General features: G+C 36.5%; 1 protein-coding gene and 1 non-coding gene across 11 annotated transcripts; one reads left to right on the top strand and one right to left on the bottom strand.

The window, feature by feature from the left end:
- Window positions 1-3001: 3001 nt before the first annotated feature.
- Trnas-gcu (transfer RNA serine (anticodon GCU)) lies at window positions 3002-3083 on the bottom strand. The gene has a single exon. It is a non-coding gene; the product is annotated as a tRNA-Ser (tRNA).
- Window positions 3084-4077: 994 nt separating this feature from the next.
- Window positions 4078-24655, top strand: LOC106875160 (F-box/WD repeat-containing protein 2). 10 transcript variants are annotated; one of them, XM_089349807.1, is made up of 5 exons: window positions 8093-9063; window positions 20396-20515; window positions 20657-20902; window positions 21564-22308; window positions 23817-24655. In XM_089349807.1, exons 2-5 carry the CDS (start codon window positions 20416-20418, stop codon window positions 24007-24009), a joined length of 1284 nt encoding a protein of 427 aa, XP_089205933.1. In that variant the 5' UTR covers window positions 8093-9063; window positions 20396-20415; the 3' UTR covers window positions 24010-24655. The 10 variants fall into 10 exon arrangements, with proteins under 10 accessions (XP_014778668.1, XP_014778667.1, XP_089205933.1 ...); XM_089349806.1 differs by lacking the exon at window positions 8093-9063 and adding an exon at window positions 9343-9794; XM_014923189.3 differs by lacking the exon at window positions 8093-9063 and adding an exon at window positions 9347-9794 and having other exon boundaries at window positions 20396-20528.
- Window positions 24656-25456: the final 801 nt, after the last annotated feature.

The following is a 25456-nucleotide window of genomic DNA, read 5'->3' as shown; positions in this document are numbered from 1 at the left end:
AAATGGCTGGAACAAGTAAAAAACAAAAAAAAGGAGTAAAAATATATAAATATTTTGAGTATTTTTTTTTTCTTTGTATTAAATATGTTAACACTGACTCAGCTGTTGTTTTTCATAGAAATGGCGTGTCTAAGCTATTGATCTACTGCTTGTTGTTTAGTCCCAACTCTGTCCTGACCAACAGGACCTAATGATCAAAACATTCCAGTCACCAATCATAGTAGTCAATGCCATCGCCACCACTGTTACCACCACCACCACCACCACCACCACCATGATGTTGAAGCCTTAGGGCAATCCAATTTATCAAGTTAGCTCTTCAATAAGAGAAAATGGCGTAGGTCATCTTTACAGATTTTCCACAGAAATTATAGCAAGAACTGATTTTGTTATGACAGTTATGGAAAATCTATCGAGTTGACCTTAACAGGTGAGTCTTCAGCTGCAGGAGTAGCGACTATCCCTATTCCTTTGCCATTTTCTCTTATTGAAAGGCCATCTTGATAGATTTAAGAGCACTGCTAATACAGTAGTACACAGTATTGGCTTATAAAACTGTTTAATATACTTTGTAGTATGTTAAATTCATAATTACGACAAACGTAAATAAACAAACGAAGTTTGCTTTTAGAAGCGTTAAGATGTCTTTTTAGAAAGTTAAAGAAGTGATTTTAAATTCTCAATCGCTGAATAATGCTAGTAATATAGCCTGAACAGGATAAACTACCCCTATTTTGCAGAGAAAAGTGTAGGTGGCTAGCTGTGGACACGAACTCACATCCCCGTGATTACATGTCACGATGCTTTGACCGATTAAGCTAAACTACCCACAGCTAGCCACCTACACTTTTCTCTGCAAAATAGGGCAAGTTTATCCTGTTCAGGCTATATTATTAGCATTATTCAGCGATTGAGAATTTAAAATCACTTCTTTAACTTTGTAGTATATTTATGATTGCATAAGGAAATGCCGTGTCCCAACAAGTTATTAATATGAAGACTCACCCAGAGCATGAAACACGTCCAGTTAAAGAGTAACTCTGTACTCTTAGTGCTCATTTGCAGGTGAGTACTCAGGAGCAACATAAAATGATGTGTGTTGCTCAAAGAAACATTATGCCATCTTGTCCAGGAATCAAACTTGCATCCTTACGAACATAATCCCAACACCCTAACTACTAGTCCACAAATAAATATGATAATATTATCATATATTATCATAATGTTATACTTGGAGACAGTATTTAAAATTTTTTCTTTTTGTCACTGAAACACACACACTACTTATTTGTTTACTTTTGTTCTTATTCATATTATTTTTAGTTTATATGCACAGGCATGGCTGTGTGGTAAGAAGCTTGCTTCCCAACCACATGGTTCCGAGTTCAGTCCCACTGCATGGCACCTTGGGCAAGTGTCTTCTACTATAGCTTCAGGCCGACCAAAACCTTCTGAGTGGATTTAGTAAACGGAAACTGAAAGAAACCCATCATATGTATATATACATGTGTGTGTGTGTGTCTTTGTGCCTGTATTCCCCCACCAACACTTCTTGACAACTGGTGCTGGTGTGTTTATGTCCTTGTAACGTAGCAGTTTGGCAAAAGAGATTAAAAAAGAATTCTTCAAGGAGGTGCCTCAGCAAATTGTTTGTTATTGCCGGTCAGAGAGTGATCATTGGTTTCACACCCATAAAGCACTTAGCTGTACAGACAACTCATCAGACTTGATGGCTGTGTGTTTGTTTGTTGGGTGTACGATTGGCTTCTGCACAGTTTCCATCTACCAAATTCATTCATGAGGCCAAGGCATTAGTCGGCTCAGGGCTATAGGAGAAGACGCTTAACCCGAGGTTCCTTGCAGTGGGCGTGAACTTAAAACTACATGATTGCAAAGCACACTTCTTAACCACTCAGCCATGCCTGAGAAGTGAAAAAAGTATGTATATTTGGCGGAATTCTGGTTTAAGCACTCCCTATAAACCCTTGACTCTTATTCTTTGGAATTTTCAGAAAATTTTAGTGAATTTGTGTTCTACACATGGGATTTCATGATTATACAAAACAAAATTGTGTGTGTGTGTGTGATTTAAGGGCTATTTAGCTGTTGTTTTTAGCACATCCCACGACCACCTGATACCATCCTCTTTTCTTTGCCAGTCTCACATGTATTGATATTTTTCAATGTCCATATTTTAAACTCTGGTTTTCAAAAAACATTCGAAAAAGAGTGGAAATGTGGATTTGTCGGGTGGCAGAGTGGCGGTTTTAAAAAGTTCAAAAAGTAATTTTTTTTACATAATCGTATGAATTCCGAGTATGTAGAACAGAAATTCACATAAGGTTTCTGAAAATTTCAAGAAATAAAAAGAGTTATTTTTAAGTTACTCAAATCTGCTGAGACTTGACCAAGAAATAAAAAGAGTTATTGGAGGTCATATGAGGTGCCTAAACCAGAATTCTGCTATATATTTTTAAGTTACTCAAATCTGAAGAGACTTGACCAAGAAATAAAAAGAGTTATTGGAGGTCATATGAGGTGCCTAAACCAGAATTCTGCTATATATTTTTAAGTTACTCAAATCTGAAGAGACTTGACCAAGTATTTATTGTAATATTAAGTGATAATATATTTCAACCAGGTAAGTTTAATATTAATCAAGAACTCGTGCTGTTTCATCCATTTCTATAATAGTTTTAGATAGTAATCTTTAAAAATACCCCACCCTGCTGTTATAAACCCTTTATTGTTAAAAAAATGAACCGATTTTCACTATTTATCCCGCAGAAATAATAAGCAACTCAACTAGAAATAATGTTACGTAGTCTCTCGAAAACAGCAAATCATACCTCAACTATCTAAAAAAAAAAAAAAAAAAAAAAGAGAAATGTCAAATTTCCATTGTCTTGGATATACTACATTCGGAAATAAAATAAGCTGATCCTGGATTTTGATAAATAGATATGTTCAATAAAAGCAATATAAAAAAAAAGGTGACGATCGACGAGGATGAGATTCGAACTCACGCGGGGAGACCCCAATGGATTAGCAGTCCATCGCCTTAACCACTCGGCCACCTCGTCAACGAGTCAGCAGTGCCCAAATTAATATATTTATAACTAAAGTGTCTGAAATTACTTCCTTCGATATTCTAATATTTTTTTTTTATTTTCTTAAAACTAGACTAAATACAAAACGAAAAAGCAGTACACACATGGTATTGAGTAATCTTTATACCAACGTTCACTTTCTTTATGAACAATGTATTCATATAACATTACATTTTGTTTTTTATTCTTCCGGTCGGAAAGATAACAATAATAAAAATTTTGGTCGTTCAAAGGAATTTTTTTAGAGTCGAAAAATTACTCATCTGTTTTGTAATTTCAAGAAAGAAATAACTCGCGTCGAACTATCGTAAATAAAAGGCTGAATCGTACTTTTGTTATTATATATGTCATATTAGTAACTTAGTAATTTTTGTTGTATTTGCTTGAGCGTAAAATAACAAGAAGCTTAATTAGTCTCGTTTGTCAAGGTTTAATTAGCACATGAAGGTCATGGTCATACTATCGTGTAACAATTAAAAATACTTTTCATTGTTTATTTTTATGCACCGATGTCGTGGTTTGTTTCGACACGATTTGAAGTTGGTTTTCGTTTTATATCTATGTTTTGACAAATAGATGCATCCAAGAAGTCATATGTATGTCCCAAACTATATTAAAATAAATAAATAATGGATTTAAGAAAAAAAACGACGACAATAGACCGATAGAATAAGTCCCGGGGTCGATTTGCTCGACTAAAGGCGGTGCTCCAGCATGGCCGCAGTCAAATGACTGAAACAAGAAAAAGAGTAATATGTCGCTAATAATTGTTTATAAGGCCTGAAGTTATTGATACCATCGACCTTCCATATTTTACTGGATTTAATTTGATCGACATAGAAAGATGAAAGGCAAAATTGACCTGTTTGGGATTTGAACTCAGAATGCAAAGAGCCGTTACAAATACGGCAAGACATCTCGTTCGAATACAATCAATAGTATATGGCTATTTTTTTTATTTTGCAGAACTTAAAGGAGTGAAGTGAAGTGAAGGCAAACTTGGTCCCTGCGATTTTTGAAACGAAGGACCGGTATGAGAAGCAGATTGCATGAGACATGCAACATCAGGTGGACCGCACTACTAAAAATTTCGGTAATTTTTCAGATTAACACCCGCACGATCTTCACTAGGGTGTTAGGGTTAGTTTTATTGGGTTAGGGAATTCCGTCCCTAACCGTAACCGTAACCCTAACCCTAAAACTAACTCTAAAACTCTAACCCTGGCCATAAAACCCTAACCCTAACACCCTAGTGAAGATCGTGTGGGTGTTAATTTGAAAAATTACCAAAATTTCCAGGTAATTTCTTCGCTAGGTGTGCTATTTAGAAAGCCCTTCGGGTCGCAAGTTGTCCACGACAGGTTCATACGGACATGAATAAACTCGTAAAATAATTTGAACAGAGTCCTAGTAAAATATTGATGCCCAACGAAGGAGAATAAGTGAGGAGTAAAATTGGTAACCGGAGAAAAATTAATAATTTCTGATTTCTTGTTATTTTCTCTCAACCTTTTTGCAAGTATTGCATCATCATTTTGTACTGCAACAGCATCATCTTTATAAGTAAAAATTAGTCGGCATTGTTGTTGAAGTTGTGAGTTTGGAACCGATTATAATTAAGGTTACTACTAGAATATCTGGATAAATGTTGGTGTTTAACAATCAATATTCTTTTCTCTGTTGGATTCCAAGTCAATTTTTTTTTACCATACTAATGTTTAATTTGGTGATTTTCACTTTTCAAAAAAGTAAAATGAGTAATGATTGATTTCAATAATTTCTTCTCTTTAACTGCAGCAGATCGTGAAGAAGCGAGAGAGAAAATATATATATTTCTTTTTAGTCGAGTTTCGTTAATTTCATGTCATTTGATCAAGCTATTTCTGATCTTTCCGATCTCTAAGGATGGATATTGATGTGTATGAGTCAGTTTTCAAATGTAATTCTGGTGAATTGAAGAGGCAAATTTAGGTGACTCATTTTGCCCCAGCTAAATTTGTCTTCTATATGCTCAAAGAGAACGGTGATAATTTTCTAACATAGTATTCAGATTATGCCGTAATGTTTTTAATGCATTTAGAGAATCATTTGCTTAGCTGATATAGTTTTTGAAAAGCTGAGAACATTTGTAAAAAATATCTTTATTCTTAAAGTCAAAAATGCACTAAAAACTTTTCATTGTGCCCCACCCACCCCTACACTAAAATTTAATTTATCATTGGTATTTTATCTATCGCCCACTTCCTGCAGAAGAATAAAAATAATGTTAACCTTGGTGGGATTTGAACCCACAATGAATAGGATATGATTAAACTCGCAAACCATTTCCTTTCCTGGTGTTTTAGTAGAAAATTGAAAGCTTTTATTTTCATATATAACCTATAAACATGTACATCTCTTAGAACATTGTCATTTTATAAGATTTTGCTGGCAAATTTTAAAATTAACATAAACATTTATTTGCAAGAAAGAAAATTACCGTAGAACATGCTTCTAAATATTTCTGTTTAAAACTGTATTGTAACCATTAATGGTGAATTTTTTATCACAGTAACTGGTTCGCACATCACAAAGTTCAACGGAACCCACTGAAGCAAGTCAGCACGCTCGCAGCATTACCCCCGGGCGATGGCAAGGCTAAGGCGTTAGAAAAGCCAAGCACCCTCACGGGCATCTCAGTGGGGCGAGCTGCCAACGTTGACAAGAACTTCGCGGTTAGTGGTCCAGTCCCTCCGTTCACTGTCAGGCTCCGATACTTCAGAGTTTTCTTCCATTCGACAACGGAAGCAGTGCCCCCCACCCACCCACACACACACACATTCAGCATGTGGGAGGGAGCAAAGGTGTCGCTGACTGTGGCGTCCCAAATGAGGCACCTACCTCTAACCCAAGGACAAATAGTAAGACCATCTAGTCTCTTTCCATCACTTCTGGCCCCGACGGCTCCAGAACTGAGGGGATATTAATCTGAGCCAGGGCCCACTTAATGATTAGGTTTAGTTCGGTGTGGCGAACGAAGTGACCAGCATTGAGGCGGCAAGACAGATCGTGAAGACCTGTGGGATCGAGGGGCCTACCACAGCGGCATCTTAGTCTCCTACAGACGTCAGCTCCCACTCTGAGTGCAATGGAGATGCAGAGTTCATCCAGACTGTGTCGACTTCCTATGTTGGCTACAGGCAGGGCATCAATCCAGTCCCTCGAGAATTTCACACTAGCTGAAAGTAGGCGACACCTTGAAAATTGATCAGATTAATCAATGCGAGAGTTGAAGGTGACATCTGAACGCAGATTGTCCCATATTCTCCATTGTAATAGGACCTGAGAAGCCCAGCTCTCTCCACTGTGGGAGAACTTCATCCATCTTCCTGCTGGAATGAGTCCATGTTGAAGAAAATTAATAAACAAAATAACCACTCCTGTTGTTGGCCCTCGTTAGTGTGTGTGTGTGTGAATACTTGGTTCAAAGCAATTTCACAATGGAAGGGAAGTAACTCAATACATTACAATCTCCTTCCGCATTGATGTCAAGTTACTTTTGTTTTCTCCAGACGTCGTGTGTTTTGATAGATACAACAGCTTTTAGTAAATTCGTGTTCATCTGTTAAGATGCACCCCACCCATTATGTTAAGAAATAATTATTACATAGACTTTTCACTTGATTTGATACTCGTTTCGAATTTAATTCTACACTACAAGTATGGCCTCTGATTTTATGTAGATCGCCGTCCGTACTCATCCATTCAGACCCTACACGGAACACTCCAGACAGTCACTTCTTCCAAGATTTCCTCTCCAGTAGTTTAAAAGTGTAGCGTACCATTTTCACGTTTGCAAACTTAAATTTCCTTTCAATTTCACAGCGGCGGCTCAAAGTACGGACTCACTGGGCAGTCACGCAGGGTGGGGGGCTGACGAGTCTCGGTGCCTAATTATGATCCATGTATGCTTTGGCTTGCTGTCAATATATAGTATAGGGCTCAATGCATTGATTTGCCTGAGGGCCTGTAACGCTGCTAAGAAGACCCTGCTCTTCTCATAACTACCCTGTCTTTTTTAGGCATAGTATACCTAGAACTACATTAACCAATATATTCTGCTTATATATTTTTAAATCGGAAGGTTGTGGTCTATAGGAGATATAACTGCTGTTTCCTGTCGGACGAGGAACCACATAGACTCTCACTCATAAAACATCGTCGTTGTTTTTGTTTGAACCCCAGATCAATCCTGATCGATCAGTCCTTTAATCAAAGATATTTTTTACCGTAACGATTCCATCTTTTCCACTGCAAAAGTGTATCCAGGGCCACTTAATTCAATGTCTTCTTTTCTAATACGATAGCGTGTTCTTTCTAAAAAGAATTCACGGCTATTTCTAGCAGATTGAAGACCCACTTAATGGTCTCCCATTTCGCTACAATTTCTAGCGCATGTAGAGGTTCCAATCGAAGGACTCTTTATGCGGTCGCTAACGTGCAATGTAGTAGTAGTAGTAGCAGTTGTTTAGCTTCAGGTTAACCCTAATAGAACAGACTTGTGGTGAAAAGTATTCCAGCTATGACCATTCTTTTTCTTAGAAGTATGTACGACTACATTATGTAGCGTGTCTTTTCTTTGTTCAAAGCAGTAAGGCTGCGAGCTGACATAATAATTACAGTATCGGACAAAATCTTTAGCGACATTTCTTTCGGCTCATTACGTTCTGAGTTCAAATTCCGCTGAGGTCTGTACACTGAAGTAACAGTCAAGTACTGGAGTAAATCTAATTGATTAGACCCCTTCCCCTGAAACTGCTGGCCTTCTGCCAAAATTTGAAGCAAATATTCAAGGGTGTAAGGTAAATTTGAAGGAGATTTAGCTGCTATTTCTAGCAGGCCGCTTTGGTGATAATAATGCTTGCTTGAGAGTTACCTCCCTGAAGTTTGTATTTCAGATCATCAATTCTATATTCTAGGTAACTATACTTTCTTAGAATCTCACCTGCTTATTCTTTCCTTAGTAAAAAAAACACGATAAGTAGAATCAACCATCCGAACGTCTTGTTTCTCATGTTTGCTGTAGTACTAATGACGATATATTTTAATTTTAGTTATGATACAGAGACAGGTATGTTGTGGCTTCCATGTTTTGCTTAAGTGAAATGACGCCAGCTGAGAATCGAAACCGCACTGTGACTTCATTTCATTGGAAGATTTATCTTATCGGTGCATTCAGTAGACTGTTATTGCTCGACTTATATCGGTACCAGAGAATAGTTAATATTTTTAAAAAGTAAAACCTTCTTAGAAGAGACTTAGTCAACCAGTTGATTAATTTTCAACTCTTTGTTTTCATGCAGAATCAAGAACAAAAAAGGGCGTGGAGGCCTTGCTAATTCCCCCACCTTTTTTTTTTAATTTCTAGTTAAATATTTCATTTACCGCGGTAAAAAAAAATTACCATTACCGCTCCCTCAGTGCCATAAAGAAGATGTTAAACGATTGGAATATTACGAAAACACTTAGAATTATAGTAATCATGTAACGAGTGATACTTATTTTACTGTAACGGTTTGTATGTTGTCCAGGGTCACTTCGGACTGGCTGGACTCGAGCGAAAACTACCAGCCAATTCACAACCTTAATTTCAAATTGAGTGTAGATTTAGTTTTCTTTTTAATAAAATTTGCTATCTTTTTTTGTTCGTCGTAAGTCATCGAACAAGGCGACAAACTGACAGAATCGTTAGCACGTTGGACAAAATACTTAGCGGCATGTCTTCTGGCTCTTCACGTTCTGAGTTCAAATACCACCGAGATCGACTTTCCCTTTCACATTTACGGGGTCGGTAAAATAAGTACCAGTTGAGTACTAGGGTCTGTGTAATTGACGCTCTTCTTCCCACTAAAATTTCAGGCCATGTACTAAGAGTAGAAAGAATTTATAAACACTATTTCGAAAACTGTGTATGGTATGTACGAACGTATGTAAAATTCTAGTTTTATTATTTGAATGTATCTACGTACGTAGGCACGTGTATGTGTATATATATATATATATATATATATATATATATATATATATATATATATGTGTGTGTGTATATATATATATATATATATATATATAATCGTTTAATATATATGTGTGTGTGTGTGTATATGCTTATTTTATTAAATTTTGCTGACTCTTGTTGATATTTGTATGTCAAGCTACACGTGAGTGCGACTGATAATATGTAACGCAGTACAATGTGTTGCATGTCAGGTCATTAGCAATTAAACCACCCCTCAACACTAGGCCCACCTAATAATGAGGTTGCCAGAAGCACAACAGGATAAAAACAATACATGTCTTAAGGACAAATGAACTGAACATAAGGTCAACGCCCATCTAGCTACAGCGTGCAAGCGATGGTGATATCTGTAAAACACCTTAGTCGATCAGAGAGCCTGGTGTTGGTGTTTAGTGTGGAAGTAAATACCAGGATTGTATCTAAGTAACTCATTTTATGGGTAGATAATAACTCTTTAGTTTTTTGGCTGACAAACTATCTAGGAGGTGGAAAACTCGTATAAGAATGAATGAATGCGCGCATGTGCACACACACACATATATACTGGTGCAGGAATGGTTGTGTTGTAAAAAGTTTACTCTCCAACCGCATGGTTTTGGATTCAGTCCAACTGTATGGCATTTTGGGCAAGTACCGTGTCTTCTACTCTAGCCCCATACCAACCAAAGCTTTGTGAATAGGTATGATAGTCAGAAACTGAAAGAAACATCGTGTACATATATGTACATATACTTTAGGAAGTTAAAAGTTATGGCCAGTCATAGAGTGACAATTGGTTTCACACCTATAAAGTGCCTAGCAGTATAGGCGACCCATCAGACTCAAATGCCTGAAGGCACATAACCTCTCTAGAACTGGAGGAAGAAATACGTAATGGTTAGTTTGTTTTGTAAGCAAAAAATAATTGTCTATGTTGTGAGACAGTGTTTTTAGTATGAATATATGTGTGTGTATGTACATGCATGCATGCATACTTATGTATGTGTGTATGCATATGCGTGTGTGTGTGTGCATGCATGCGTGTGTGTTTGTCTCCCTTCACTTCTTGACAATCAGTTTTGTTTTGTTTACATTCCTGTAACTTAGCAGTTTGGCAGAAAAGACTTAAAAATATAAGTATTGGGTTCAATTTGTTTGACTAAAACCTTCAAGGCAGTGCCCCAGCATAGCTGCAGTTCTATGACTGAAACAAGTAAAAAATAAAAGATATAAAAAAAAATTGACTGATGGCAAAGCATAGACCAACCATTACACTGTATAACAAAATTTTTTATTTTAATTTTTTTTCTTTGGTCAGTGAGTGTTATTTCCTTTTTGCTTTTATCTAGAAATCAAAGGAAATGACTGTTATTTTCTTCAGACTTTGCTTTTGTGACCTGGACATCAGTGTTTTGAAAATCACCTATTTTCCATTACATTTCAGACAGATTCAGCACTGAGTTGCTGAAGCAGAAATATCGTTATAGTTCTGCTCAATATCACAGATTTGCTCTTCATTTGCTTGACCATAACCGCTTAAGCATGTCCCTTATTGGCTGACAATATGTGCATCTTTGATCATGAGCAGGAGTAATGGGGAGCATCATAGCCATGTGGTGAGAGGAATTTTTTGGGGTTTGAATAAATGTCACAAAAGTAAAGTTTGAAAGGAATATTAGCCATTTTCCATATTTTCTAAGGGGTAAGCAAATAGGAAATAACAGTTGCTACCTAAGGACAAAAATCATGTTATGCAGTGTTATAGGGACCTTTGATGCATTTATCAGAATTCACTCTATTGCAAACATTCAGGCCAGATCTCAAATTTGGAGATGCTTTTGTCCCTCCCTCTTCTCCACCCTGCCTTTCTTTGAAATTTAAAGATAAAAAAAAAGTTGATGCTCCTTTGTATATTTTGTATAATTCACCCTGACATAACTTGAACGCACAATCCTTGGACCCATGTCTAAAAATAATAATTTTAATTGGTTTATTTCTTGATCTGTTTTAAGAACATCAGAATTATTTTTAGTTGAGTTGGGACTTAAAATCACCAGAGACTAAATATGTAATTCACCTAATTAATATGAAATTCTAAAATTAAATCACTATTTTTATTTTCACTCATTCAACACCCACATCATTGCATCTCCCTTGAAAATGGTGAAATAACTTATTCTACCAAGAAAAATGTCTGACCACATCTAAAAGAGATTGACAAGGTACATTCCAGATGTTTTGAGACTTTTTCAGGCAAGACATTTATTAATTTCAAGGAAGTACAAAGCTCAAGTCTTCTTCAAAGTAGGATCCTCTAACTTCAGTGCATTTGTTATAGTTCTTCAGCCACTCTTCAAGGACCCATGAAAGTCCTCCAAAATGAAAGTATCTAGGATCCTTATCACAGCTTCCTTCACCTTTTCAATGTCTTTAAAAAAAATTGCCCCTGAGGTTCACCTTCAGCTTTAAAATACCCAAAAGTCACAGAGAACAAGGTTTGGACTGTAGGGAGAGTGGTGGGGCAGTTTTGTGCCAAGTAGTTGGTTACTAGAATAGAATTGCAAACTGGTGCATTGTCCTGGTGTAGATGCCATTGACCCAAGTGGAAGAGCTCAGGTTTTTATGATGAAATCTCTTCCTGAACTCTCTCAAAACCCTCACAAAGTATATTTTGTTGACCATCTGGCCAGAGGAAACCCAGTGGATGCAAATGATGTCTTTGCTGTTGATCATCATCATAAGCCTTCCAGCAGACTTGTTTTGCCTGGCCTTCTTACGCTTGGCAGAGCCAAGATGTTTCCATTATGCACTCTGTCTCTTAGTCTCTGGATCATAACAGTAAATACAACTTGTGTTACAGGTCAGTAAAGACTTGAGTACTCTTGGATTGGAGGTGATGAGATCAACCATCTCCCTGCTGTCACCAGTGCATCTTTCCTTCTGTTCATCACTAAGCATGCTGACAACAAATTTTGCACATGTTCAGATCTTCATGAATAATTCTGTGTACAGTTTCCACACCAACTCCAAACTGTTTGTTTATTGTCTTTATAAATACATGGCAGTTTCATTCAAAAAATTGCAAATTTTCTCAACTGGCTCTGTCTTGATGTCTCTTTCCCTTCTACACCTCTCATAGTCTCTCATCTCTCTACTCTCCTTGAACTACTTGTGCCAGTGAAAAACAGGTGCTTGGCTGATACCAGTTTATCCATAAATAATCTGGAACATTTCATAAATTTCTGTGGAATTTTTGCCCAGTTTAACACAAAACAGTTTAACACATTTTTGCCCAGTTTAACACAAAGCTATATTCCATTGTGAGCTTCGAACTTATCTTCACATCCTGACTGCATTTCTACAAACTAATCAGCTGTGACAAGCAGTGTTTAGTAAGGTGTGTTCAAAGTGCTGTTACAGCCATCTCCTTCAATCTGGAAGGAAAAAATTGGCTGGTCAGTTTATTAGATGTATGGTATAAAATTACAATAATCTCAAGACAGTTGTAACTGCCTTGCATAATAAAGTTTCAAAATTTTTGGAATGCACTTTGTATAAGAATACGAGATGGTCACACCTGAAATCATCATCATCATCATCACCATTTAACATTTTTTCCATGCTGATAGAGGACTGTTTGACAGGCGCTGAGAACCAGCTTCAGTGTCTGGTTTGGAATGGCTTCTACACTTGGATGCCCTTCCTAATGCCAACTGATTTACAGAGTGTACTGAATGCTCTTTATGTAGTACTGGCACCAGTGAGGTCACAAAGTAACTCACAAGACAAGATTCAATGCCTGGATCAGAATTAACCTTGGGTTTAAACAACAACTAAAACAACAATATTGTCATGATAAGTCTTTTGGTGCAAGAGAGATTTAAAAAGAAAAACTGTAATGATTTTCTTTTTCCTGGAGTTGGTTAAATATTATTTATATTATGGCAAAAACATAGAAATAACATTGGTGATTTATGTTTGAAACCTAAATAGAAACAATATTTACATGACACAGTTGTCATTGTTTAGTCCCAGTTTAGTCCCGATCAAGCCCACCTATGATAAAGACACTACAAATGTGACCCTCCCCGTTTGTCTAAGCCATTAAAACAATAACAACAAAAATTATCCAATGTTTCTTTTTTTTCCTTAAAACAGTATCATGTGGTTGTCTTGGGCAAGCCATTAAAGTACATTTGGTTGTGAAGTTCATTATGTGACATTTGTTCTCCAATCATTCATTTATATGTGTGTGTATGTGGAGAGAAAGAGACAGAGATGGATAGAGAAATATACAGATAGACAGTGAGAGTGAGATTAACCCCCCCCCCCCCCCAGGCATCACTGGTACTCATTTTAAATTGAGTCGACTTGGAACAACATAAAACAAAGTGCCTTGCTAAAAAGACATAATGCACCACTTGGTCCAGGAATCAAACTCATGACCAAATGATCATATGTCCAACACCCTAACCATAGGGCCAGATGACTTCACCAGGGATTTAAATTAGAAGAGGAGCTGTGGATATTTTAGTACTGTAAAAGAGCAATAGAAAGGGGACAATAATTGGAACAAGAAAGGGGTTTTGTTATTGTTTAGTCTTTAACCATCCTGTCTTTTATTGAACTGTACCCTATCTGGGTATGTATTCTTTTTTTAAGAGAGTAAGATATAATTTAAGTGAAATTCAGTTACTGTTTCTGGTAACTAAAAATCTAATTACAAATAACTACATGTTGTGAGAGAAAAACAATAACTAATCAGTGTATTATATTCTTTTAATTCGTTCAGCAAATATGGCAGATAACTCCTGACATGTTTCAATCTAAACGTAACTTTATCAGTGTAACACAGACTTTGACAGAATTTGGTGGATTACTTTGAAATGTTCCATCTGGGCTCTCTGCACTCTGAATTTAATTTCACTGAAGTCAATTTTGCCTTTCATTTCTGTCTGTCTGTCTCTGTCTCTCTCTCTATATATATATATGTATATATATATAGAAACGTCTAGTTAGAATAGAGGCAGTTGACGAAGGATTAATTCCAAGTGACTATCTGTTTTCCTATGTGTTCATTCCGTGGTCTGTAGTTCATTGTTCTAACCTCCTGTACCCTGATATGCATCTATATACACATGTAGATGTAAGTATGTACATATATGTGGGTATACATGCATACATATTCTTTATATTATTTATATATATATATATATATATATATGACTACGGACCGAGACCTTTGGAAATGGGCTGTGCGTGAGAAGACCCGGCAAGCCAAGTAAGATCGTTGCCAGTGCCCCTGGACTGGTTCTTGTGCGGTTGGCACATGAGATGCACCATTTTGAGCGTGGCCGTTGCCAGTACCGCCTGACTGGCTCCTGTAGGATTTTCGAGCGAGATCGTTGCCAGTGCCCCTGGACTGGCTTGTGCGGGTGGCACATAAAAGACACCATTTCGAGCGTGGCCGTTTTCGTGCGGGTGACACGTAAAAGCACCCACTACACTCTCTGAGTGGTTGGCGTTAGGAAGGGCATCCAGCTGTAGAAACTCTGCCAAATCAGACTGGAGCCTGGTGTTGCCATCCGGTTTCACCAGTCCTCAGTCAAATCGTCCAACCCATGCTAGCATGGAAAGCGGACGTTAAACGATGATGATGATGATGATGATGATATATATATATATATATATATATATATGCGAGAGAGAGAGAAAGAAAAGTCTATTGTCAGACCTTAAGAGGGATGGGCTCTGCTAAGTGTAAAAATGCTTAAGATGCACAGTATATCACAAGAGTACTCTGTGACTCATTCTGTAATTGAAGGCTTAAGGCATAACAAAACTTCACTGTTCTGTAGAAGTAGTGATGAAAGAACCATTAAGTAAAAATGCAAGATTGTATATTGGTTGGTAGAGAAGAAAAATTGAATTGTTTTGAGATTAACTCATAGACTTTCTTTGCATGAAAAAACAGCAGTTAAGTTAATGTTAACATATTTAATGTAAGTAGTTATCCAGTTTCTTGTTCTTATTTCTATATTTCAGCTTGAAAATATTCATATCTCACAGTAAATTTTTCTATACTTTATTTTGAGATAAGCCCCTCCACCACTGCCATGCAAGTCTCTGCATGTCTTGAAATTACAGCTAAGTCAATGACAGATATATATATACAGCTTTTCTTCTTAATCCAACAAACAATAAACAAAAGTGAAATTCTAGACAACCATTGGGATTACAGCTATTTGAAATAACTCTGTCCTCAAAATTTTAAGCAGCAAGGTTTACATGAGAGTGACTTAAAGTGTAATATATCAACCACAGTTTAGATTTCACTTATACTATTATTATATTCTAAAACTACAAAAATTGTGTTCTTGCTGGGTCTGTCTTCCACCCTTTTGCATTCAAATTACTCTGTCAAATGTAATACTTGTTTATTCATGAAGCACATGGCTTAGTGGTTAGGGTGTTCAGCTCACAATCCTTAGGTTGTGAGTTCACTTCCCTGTGGCATATTGTGTTCTTGACCAAGACATTTTATTTTACTTTGCTCTAATCCATTCAGTGGGAAAAATTGAGTAGTACTTGTATTTCAAAACCCAGCCTTGTCACACACATTCTGTGTCACGCTGAATCTTCCTGAGAACTACATTAAGGACACACATGTGTAGTGCTTAGCCACTTACACATTAATGTCATGAACAGGCTCTTTCATTGATCAAATTGACTGGAACCCTCTTTGCTGTAATTGATGGAGTGCTAGTTTTATTCATATTAAAGGTACAGAAAAAAATTTATTTCTCAAATGCGTGATCAGAATAAATTATCCATATAATACGTTACCGGCCAGCCATGAGTCTCATGGCTGGCCGGTAACGTATTTTTCTGCATTATATGGATAATTTATCCTGATCACGCTATTAATAGCATTACCACGCGTTTGAGAAATAAATTTATTTCTGTATCTTACAATACATCTCAATGCTTCTAAAGACAAACTTTGTTTACTTTCATTGTAAAGTTGAATTTATTCATATTATTTTGGATTAATTGCACTTTATCTTGTAGCTTCAAGATTTCAGTGATGTGATCAATTATTTTTAGAATGACATTGTAGAGTAAGTATGAGAGGCTGGATCTGTCTGGTTTGAATATAAAGCAGGTAGAATATTTTGAATGGATAAATTAACAGCTATTTTTAACAGTTACTAAATTAACAGCTATTTTTTTCCCCAGCTGAAGATAAGTTACAAAATGAACCCCTATATCAGGGGTTCTTAACTATTGTTAACCTATGGACCCCTTTGATTACTATTTTATTTTGGTGTGCCCTAATAGCCATTCAATGTTTAAAAACTACTTTTATAGAAACTTTTTTCAAAATTCCTATTTTGTTTTTCACACTTTAATTGCATTGGTTGAACTAAGTAAAATGTTAAAGAAAGAAACCTGGTTGTTTCTTGTAATACATACATCTAAAGCAACATTTTTCTGAGACCCTTAAAATATTATTGTGTATCCCTAATTTACTATTTTGTGGTGTGGGCCCCAATTGAGAACCACTAGTCTATATCATTGTTGGCAAATTTTTTTAGCTCAGTATGTTGAAATTTCAATTCTTGCAATAACACTATTGCTGTAGTATCACATGTTTAACATGTATTCTAATTATTTTTTATTTTCTACTTGTTTTAGTCATTAGACTGTGGCCATGCTGTGGCATTTCCTTGCAGAGTTCTAGTTGAACAAATCGACCCCAGAACTTTTTTTTTAGTCTAGTACTTATTCTATTGGTCTTTTTTGCCAAACCGTTAAGTTACAGGGACATAAACATACCATCACCGGTTGTCAAGTGGTAGTGGGGGGACATACACAGACACAAAGATAGACACACACATAGATATATACATATATACATACAACAGGCTTTTTTCAGTTCCTTATTTCTTTATTGCCCACAAGGGGCTAAACACAGAGGGGACATACAAGGACAGACAAAGGGTTTAAGTAGATTACATCGACCCCAGTGTGTAACTGGTACTTAATTTATTGACCCCGAAAGGATGAAAGGCAAAGTCAACCTCGGCGGAATTTGAACTCTGAACGTAGCGGCGGACGAAATACTGCTAAGCATTTCGCCTGGCATGCTAACGTTTCTGCCAGCTCGCTGACTTGTTTCTTTCAGTTTCTGTCTACCAAATCTACTCACAAGGCTTTGGTCAGCCTGAAGCTATAGTAGAAGACACTTGCACAAGGTGCCATGCAGTGGGACTGAACCAGGAACCATGTGGTTGGGAAGCAAGCTTCTTACCACACAGTCGTTAATTTTATAAGAGGATATTGCAGAGAGATTTTTTTTTAAAGTCCTTTATGTGTCAACCAAAAACTTATGACATATCACTGATGATATGAGTATCATGGGTTCACTGTCACTGTGCTATGCTATGGGATCATCTAAACTGTTAGGAATAGCAGCCAAATTTCTCTCAAACCACAACGTACAGTCTTAAAAAAGAGGCAAACGTTGGAAAACTTTACACTTGTTACAATATCATTATCATCATTTGATGTGCACTTTTTCATGCTTGTCTGTGTCAGATGGAATTTGTTGAGACAGATTTTCTAACCCTAACCCTTCCTATTGCCAACCCTCACCTGTTGCCAACCCTCACCTATTGCCAAGCAAGGTAATATTTTTCTATAGCTAGACATGTTTTACATGGAAAACTGGGAATGAATAACCTCGCTTGTATGACTATGATGTTTATTTACAACCATCCCATGATGTGTAGATATGGATAGATAAACACAAGCACAGACATACACTTACACACATAAACATACACACACACAAACATGGATAGATAAATATACAATCATGCACACACACACACACACACATACACACAATTGTACATACATATGATGAGCTTTCAGTTTCTGTTTACCAATTCCACTCACAAGGTTTTGGTCAGCCTGGAACTGTAATAGAAGACACTTATTCAAAGTGCCATGCAGTGGAACCGAACCCAAAATCATGTGGTTGCAAAGGAAACATCTTACCTACATTAATATGTAAAAGTTATGATATATCGTTTATACAAGAAAAATAAAGGTCATTATTTTCAGTGGTTTGGCATAATGACCTTCAAGTGGTCAACAGTGGATTGGTATGCAATGCAGCTATGAGACAAACATTGTAAATATCATTGATAAGCCAGTAGAAATAATGGATTAATTCTACACTTCAGGTGACCTAAAAAGTATTGGTGGAATATAGATTAGAATTCGTTGTTATTGAAGAAGATTAGAGAATAATGTTTTGAGTTTATACAGTGATTATAGCTCCTCATGGAAATCTTACTGTACGGGGTCAGAGTAATGGTACTATATAGTAAGAAAGAGAAAATAGAGATGATAAATGGTTTTTCAAATGGCTGGACAAGAATAGACGAATATGATGTAATGTTATAGTTCAGAGGATTAAGATAAGAGGGTAATTCTTATTTTGAAAGGAAGCAATATCAAGTGTGAAGAAACGTGAATAAGTGGTTGATTCTAGACAAGCTGTAGACTAATAATGATATGATGTTTGGTAGTGATCTGTCACTGTGTGTATTTATGAGATGAAATAATTCACAAGCTGAATAGCTGCTGAAGAAATAATCTTCAAGAAGTCAACTGAGAAATGGTTATTTTGCAGTATGTTCATAACTTGGCAATATGAATAGGAAGTAGTTGAAGCCATAAGCTGGGTTTGTACAGTAAGGATTCTATAACCTAAAAAACTGACTTTTAGTTTTTAAGGTTTATCTTATTCTCCAGCTTTCTGAGGGTTTCTTGTTTTACAGTCTGTCCTAATTGAGCAGGCCTACAATCTATAATCAAAGAAGTCATTCCAGCTTTGTCCAATGTATTTTTCCTTTTTGTAGCCAGCCCACTTATGCGTACCTTCCTTCCTTCATTGGACACTAAACTCTGCTTGCGAAGACCTGTCGAGGCAAGTGAAATCGAAATTGAACTAAATTCGATGACTGGCACCCATGCCAACGTCGTCTCCTTCATTGGACATGAAACTTGGCTTGCGAAGACCTGTTGGGGCAAGCGAAAACAAAATCGTGATGGCACCTGTGCCCAGCGTCGCCTTCCTAGCACTTGTGCTGGTGGTACGTGTAAAGACATTCGAGCGAGATCGTTGCCAGTGCCGCTGGACTGGCTCCTGTGCAGGTGGCACATAAAATGCACCATTTTGAGCATGGCCGTTGCCAGTACCGCCTGACTGGTCTTCGTGCAGGTGACACATAAAAGCACCTACTACACTCTCGGAGTGGTTGGCGTTAGGAAGGGCATCCAGCTGTAGAAACTCTGCCAAATCAGATTGGAGCCTGGTATAGCCATCTGGTCATATTGTCCGACCCATGCTAGCATGGAAAGCGGACATTAAACGATGATGATGATGAAGCTGGCAGAATCGTTAACACACTGGGCAGAATGCTTAGTGACAGTTCATCTGTCCTTATGTTCTGAGTTCAACTTCTGCTGAGGTCAACTTTTCCTGTCATCTTTTTAGGATCAATAAAATAAGTACCAGTTGAACATGGTTATTTTGTAGTCCTTTTCATAACTTGGAAGTATAAATAGGAAGTAGTAGAAGCAAACGGTTGTGTTTGTATAGTAAGGATTCTATGGCTTAGAAAGCTGACTTTTAGTTTTTTTGAAGATTCATCTTATTCTCCAGCTTTCTGAGGGTTTCTTTTTTTTTTTACAGTCTGCCCTAATTGAAAAGACTATAATTAAAGAAGTCATTCCAGCTTTGTCCAATGTAGCCTTCTTTTTTATTATTATTAGGGTGTAAGACAGTGAGCTGGCAGAATCATTATCATGTTGGGCAAAATGCTTAGCAATATTTTGTCTGTCTTTTACATTCCAATTTCAAATTCTGCTGAGGTTGACTTTGCCTGTCATTCTTTCAGGGTTCATAAAATAGGTACCAGTTGAACACTGGAGTCAATGTAATCGACTTACCGCCTCCTCCCCCAAAATTGCTGGCCTTGTGCCAAAATGTAAAACCATTATTAATAGGGTGTGATTTCAAGGATGTTAGGCTGCTATTTCTAATAAGCCTAATGATTCAGTTGTGGAGTCAAAGATTTATATCAATGGAAAATTTTTTAGTTTCCTTTACAATAAATTTTCCCTGCATTGATATATTCCAAATATGACAAAGTTTCTTTTATTTTTCCAGATCTCAAATATCTTGTTGAAATGTCTGACTTCAAGGAATGGTTGCTGGCCACAGGACACCAGTTTCTTAAATGGTCTGACGATGAAAGGAACCAAACTCTTGACCATTTAATCTCCATCGGTAGTAGTTCCCAGTTAGTTTACCTAGCACAACTTTTACCAACATTAATATATCGAGATTTTTTCAAATTACTTCCAAGAGAAATTTCTACCATTATTGCAACATACCTTGATGCTAAATCTATTCTTAATTGTTTATTAGTGAGTCGACATTGGTATCAGCTCCTTGACTCCCTGCCTGAAGTCTGGCGTCACTGTTGTTGGCAGCATTATATCAAAGTTGACTCTGCACCACGTTCTGCTTCGTATTATAAGACGCTTTTTCTGAAAGTAACATCAAAACAATTGGAACCTCTAAAACAGTGTAATATGTACAGTGAGGAGTTCTTTAGGGGTCACTCAAACAGGATTATGGCTCTTCATTATCACGATGGCAGATTGGCTTCTGGTAAGGGTATTGAAACAATAATTTTAAAATGTTGTTTTATAGATAATATCAAGTTATATTCAGTGTTGTATTCATTCTTTGATGATAGTATAAGCTGAGTGTCCAAAGACCTACGAGTTGGTTTGGTTGTCAGAAGCTAAACAAAGCTTGTTATGAGTTTGTATGTGTGTATAACTATGTATGTATGTATGTACGTACGTACATGTGTATGTATGTATATATTCAATTACAATGCTTTGGTCAGCCCGAGGCTACAGAAGAAGACACTTACCCAAGGTGTCACACAGTGGGACTGAACCTGTAACTGGGAAGCAAGCTTCCTAATCACATGGCCAACCGAAAATAATGGAAAAAGGAGAGATCATTATCGAGTTCTACAGGAAAGCAGCCAGTAGATATGTTTTTAAATTACAATTCAGCCCTTCTACCCAGTGCGGGCTCACTGCCTTATCAGATTAACTAATAATAAAAGAATAAAATAAAATAATAAAAGAAGTGAAACAGAACCAGTGTGTGTGTTTTTTTATCTTTGGTATATTGATCCTTCATGGTACTAAAAAATTTGTTTCAATGCATGGTTCAGATCAAAAATCTTGCAAACCAAATATAAAAATGAAATGTTAATGTTTTCTTTAAACTTAATAATATTCTCTTGTTCTAGGTTCTGATGACCATTCTGTCACTATATGGCAATATCCGGGTGGCGAAAAGCTAATATTGCCTCAACACAAATCAGTGAGTACTGTGAAATTGATGGATAAATTTGTTTATATGTCATTTTTTGATGGCATCATTCACAGCTGGGAAATCTGTCTAGGCCCACAGTCACAGTTCATTGGCCATGTTTCAGCTGTATACAGCATTGATGTTTGTGAAAGATTATCAATTATGGTCACTGGTTCTGTTGACTTAACAATTAAAATATGGGACTTACAATCAAGTCAGTTGTTAACAACATTAATGGGACAACATCAATATTGGATAATTGATACAAAAATCATTTCATCAGAAGAACTCTCTTCGTATACACTAATTAGCAGTGATAACAGATTTTGTTATATCAGAAGAATGAACTCAGAACATGAACAATCGCATATTGAAACTGTTTCCTGTCCAAATTATTCTATTATTCCTCATCTGTTAGTTGAAAATCAGAGTCTTTTAAAGATCTGTTTCCAGTCTGATGATGGTGAAGATACTTTAATCAGGGTTTATCAGTTTCAGTCAGAACTAAATATGGTTCAACAATATAAAATAACTCAAACTGCAAAACCAATTCAGCTACTTTTGGGGGTTGGCCAGAAATTGGCTATGGTAATTTCTCGTGGAGACCAGTATCAGACTCTTTCAATATTTGGACTGCATACCAATGAAGTGATTCTGACAAAACCATTGCCAGCGATCAGGTAAGGCTTTGTCATCTTTATTGTAAATTCTTTGGATTTCATTGTATTCTCTCTTCAAATGGCATTATCCTTGCTTTCTTATTATTTACTCCATAGGCACAGACATGGGTGTGTGATTAAGAAGCTTGCTTCCCAACCATGTAGTCTTGGGTTCAATCTCATTGCATAACACCTCAGGCTAGCATCACCTACTATAGCCCTGGGCCAACCAAAGTCTTGTGAGTGGATTTGGTAGATGAAAACTGAAAAACAGCCCATTGTGTGTGTGTGTGTGTGTATATACACGTGTGTGTTTGTGTGACTTTGTGTTTCTATTATGTTGGTCCTCCACCACCTTGACAACCAGTGTTGGTTTGTTTACTTCTCCATTACCTAGTGGCTTGGCAAAAGTAGCCAGTAGACTAAGTACCTGACTTACAAAAATAAGTACTGGGGTTGATTTATTTAACTGAACCCCTCAAGATAGTGCCCCAGCATGGTCACAATCCATTGACTGAAACAGACAAATGATAAAAGATAAAATTACCTGACTTGTATCCCTACATTTATCCATAACATCAACTGTCCTGTGACTATAATATGCCTCTAGTCCATTTTTGCCATAGCATAAGCTATCCTGTGTCCTTACAATATCTCTTTTCCAATGTCTCTATACATCAGCTACCCTGCATCACTACAATGTCTGTTGTCCATTTTCAGAATCAGTATGAGCTGCCTTCTAAATTTCCAATATTTCCACTATATGTCATACTTTCTGTCTCATGTCTGCTGTCTCTGCGATGCCGATTGTATGATCCCACATGTATTTACTGTACCTATTGGCATCTATGTCTATCTGTCTGTTGACAGATAGATTAAACAGAGAGAGTTGGGGAGAGGGAAGGAGTGGATGAATAATTAGATAGACAGACAAATATACACACACGTGTATATATATATATATATATACTCTCAGAGTGGTTGGCATTAGGAAGGGCATCCGGCTGTAGAAACTCTGCCAGATCAGATTGGAGCCTGGTGCAGCCTTCTGGTTCACCAGTCCTCAGTCAAATCGTCCAACCCATGCTAGCATGGAAGGCGAACGTTAAACGATGATGATGATGTCCCTTGTTTTTAGAATGACCACTGCCTGAACTAAATTCTATGTATCATAATTATATATTTATATTTCATATTAACATATGAACTGTATAGTTGTATGTGTGTGTGTATGTATTTATATAATACATATTTTATATTTATGTATAGATTTTTATGTCATATTCAGATATATTCTATAGTTATATTTTATATTTATTATATATGATTATTTAATGTTTTGTATATATTCTAAATTTATAATTCATAATATTATATTATTTGTTCACATTGTGTGTGTGTGTGTGTGTGTGTGTGTGTGTGTGTGTGTGTGTGTGTGTGTATTTGTGTGTGCGTGTGTGTGTGTGTGCTATATTTACAATTCAGCTTTATATATATTCTGTATTCCTTTGCTTGTATATTTTCTACAGACTAACCAAAACTGGATCCTCAGTCACCTGTGGATCTTCAAAATGGCTGAATGGCTTTGACTCCAGTCCTCCCTGTGGGTTACTTTTAGCTGCTGCTCTTGAAAATAATAGCATATACATTCTCAGTTGGAAAGAAGATTCCAGTAAACACTCATCTAACAGAAAATTAAGAGACATTGAGTTTTTCAGCTGAAGGAAATTATAGTTTGTAGTATTCTGATATTGGTTTCATATTATGCCTGAGGTAGAAGGATATTTCTACAACCTCATGGTAGCTGTTTCAGATGAGACAGAAAGGCAGAAAGATGGAATAAGAGTGACACAGATAATTTGGAACTGTCAGTGACTGTGATTTACCATTTGTAAAAACATTTCCATAAGTTTGTCCTAAACATCCATGCTTGTTTCGTTTTTGTACTTGAGACTCAAAACAGAACTTGAAGAGAGGAGGCATGTAATTGGTGAGGCAACAAATAGCAATGAAAGGACTTTGACAAAAGTAATTGTTTAACCAGCACATTAAATAAATGGTTTCATCCATTTTTTTGCCTGTGGACACCCTTTTGATTCCTATCTCATACTAAGCCCCCATAACCATTCAGTGGATATATAAAAAAAAGAATCCTTCTGTATTTTTATAATTAAATATTATTATGAATTGTATAAAAAAAATTAAAATACTTTGTGTATTGTAAAAGTATAAGCAGTTTATCGCACATAAATTTTAAGAAAATATCTTATATGGACCCCCAAGGGCCACATGGGCCCCAGTTGAGAACCACTGAATTAGTTGATTAGATATCTAACCAACTGACTAACAATAAAGAAGTGATATTGAACCAGTGTGTGTTATTGTTATTGATGTAATGACCCTCCCAAAACACAAGACTTGTTTTACATGTTCTGAGTAATATAAAGCTTTCCTTTCATAAATTCCAAGTTATTTTGGTAGTTCAAAAAGAATCAAGATTGCGGAGCATATATGATGCATGGATGTCAGGTTTCTTTGGTTTGTTTGTTCCCAAACAACACTTATTTTAGTGCTGTTGACACAGCCGGATTAAATGGTACTGCTTAGGTGTTGAAACCATAATGATATCCGTGGGGCAGCTGATGATGGAGGAATGTTGGATTGTTGGTATGGCTGTTTTTATATATGTGGATTAGCATTATTGGATTGTTGGGATGGCTGTGGAATAGTATTATAACACATCCTTTTGATATATATATGAAATATATATTTATATAGGCATGGCTATGTCATAAGAAGTTTGCTTCCCAACCACTTGGTTTTGGGTTCAGTCCCACTGCATGGCACCTTGGGCATGTGTTTTCTACTATAGTCTCAGGCCAACCAAAACCTAGTGAATGGACTAGGTGGATGGAATATATATGTGTGTGTGTGTGTATATATATATATATATATATATATACATATAAATTAAAGAAGGAAAATGCACACACTTTACATAGTTTAAATGTAATTTTTAATATATCGTGTATTGTGTTTGTCGACTGGTTTCGCTATTGCTAATCATAATATAAAAATTTATTTAAATATGTATTTTCTTAAGAAAAATTTTTTGTCCATGTTGTGTATGGAGTTGATGGATGAACAATTCAACAAGTAGAAAAATGTA

The sequence above is a fragment of the Octopus bimaculoides genome, chromosome 3 (assembly GCF_046866305.1).
Source record: "Octopus bimaculoides isolate indiv1 chromosome 3, ASM4686630v1, whole genome shotgun sequence".
NCBI lineage: Eukaryota > Metazoa > Mollusca > Cephalopoda > Octopoda > Octopodidae > Octopus > Octopus bimaculoides.
Note: the sequence above shows the minus strand (reverse complement) of the source record. Positions and strands in the feature narration are given on the sequence as shown.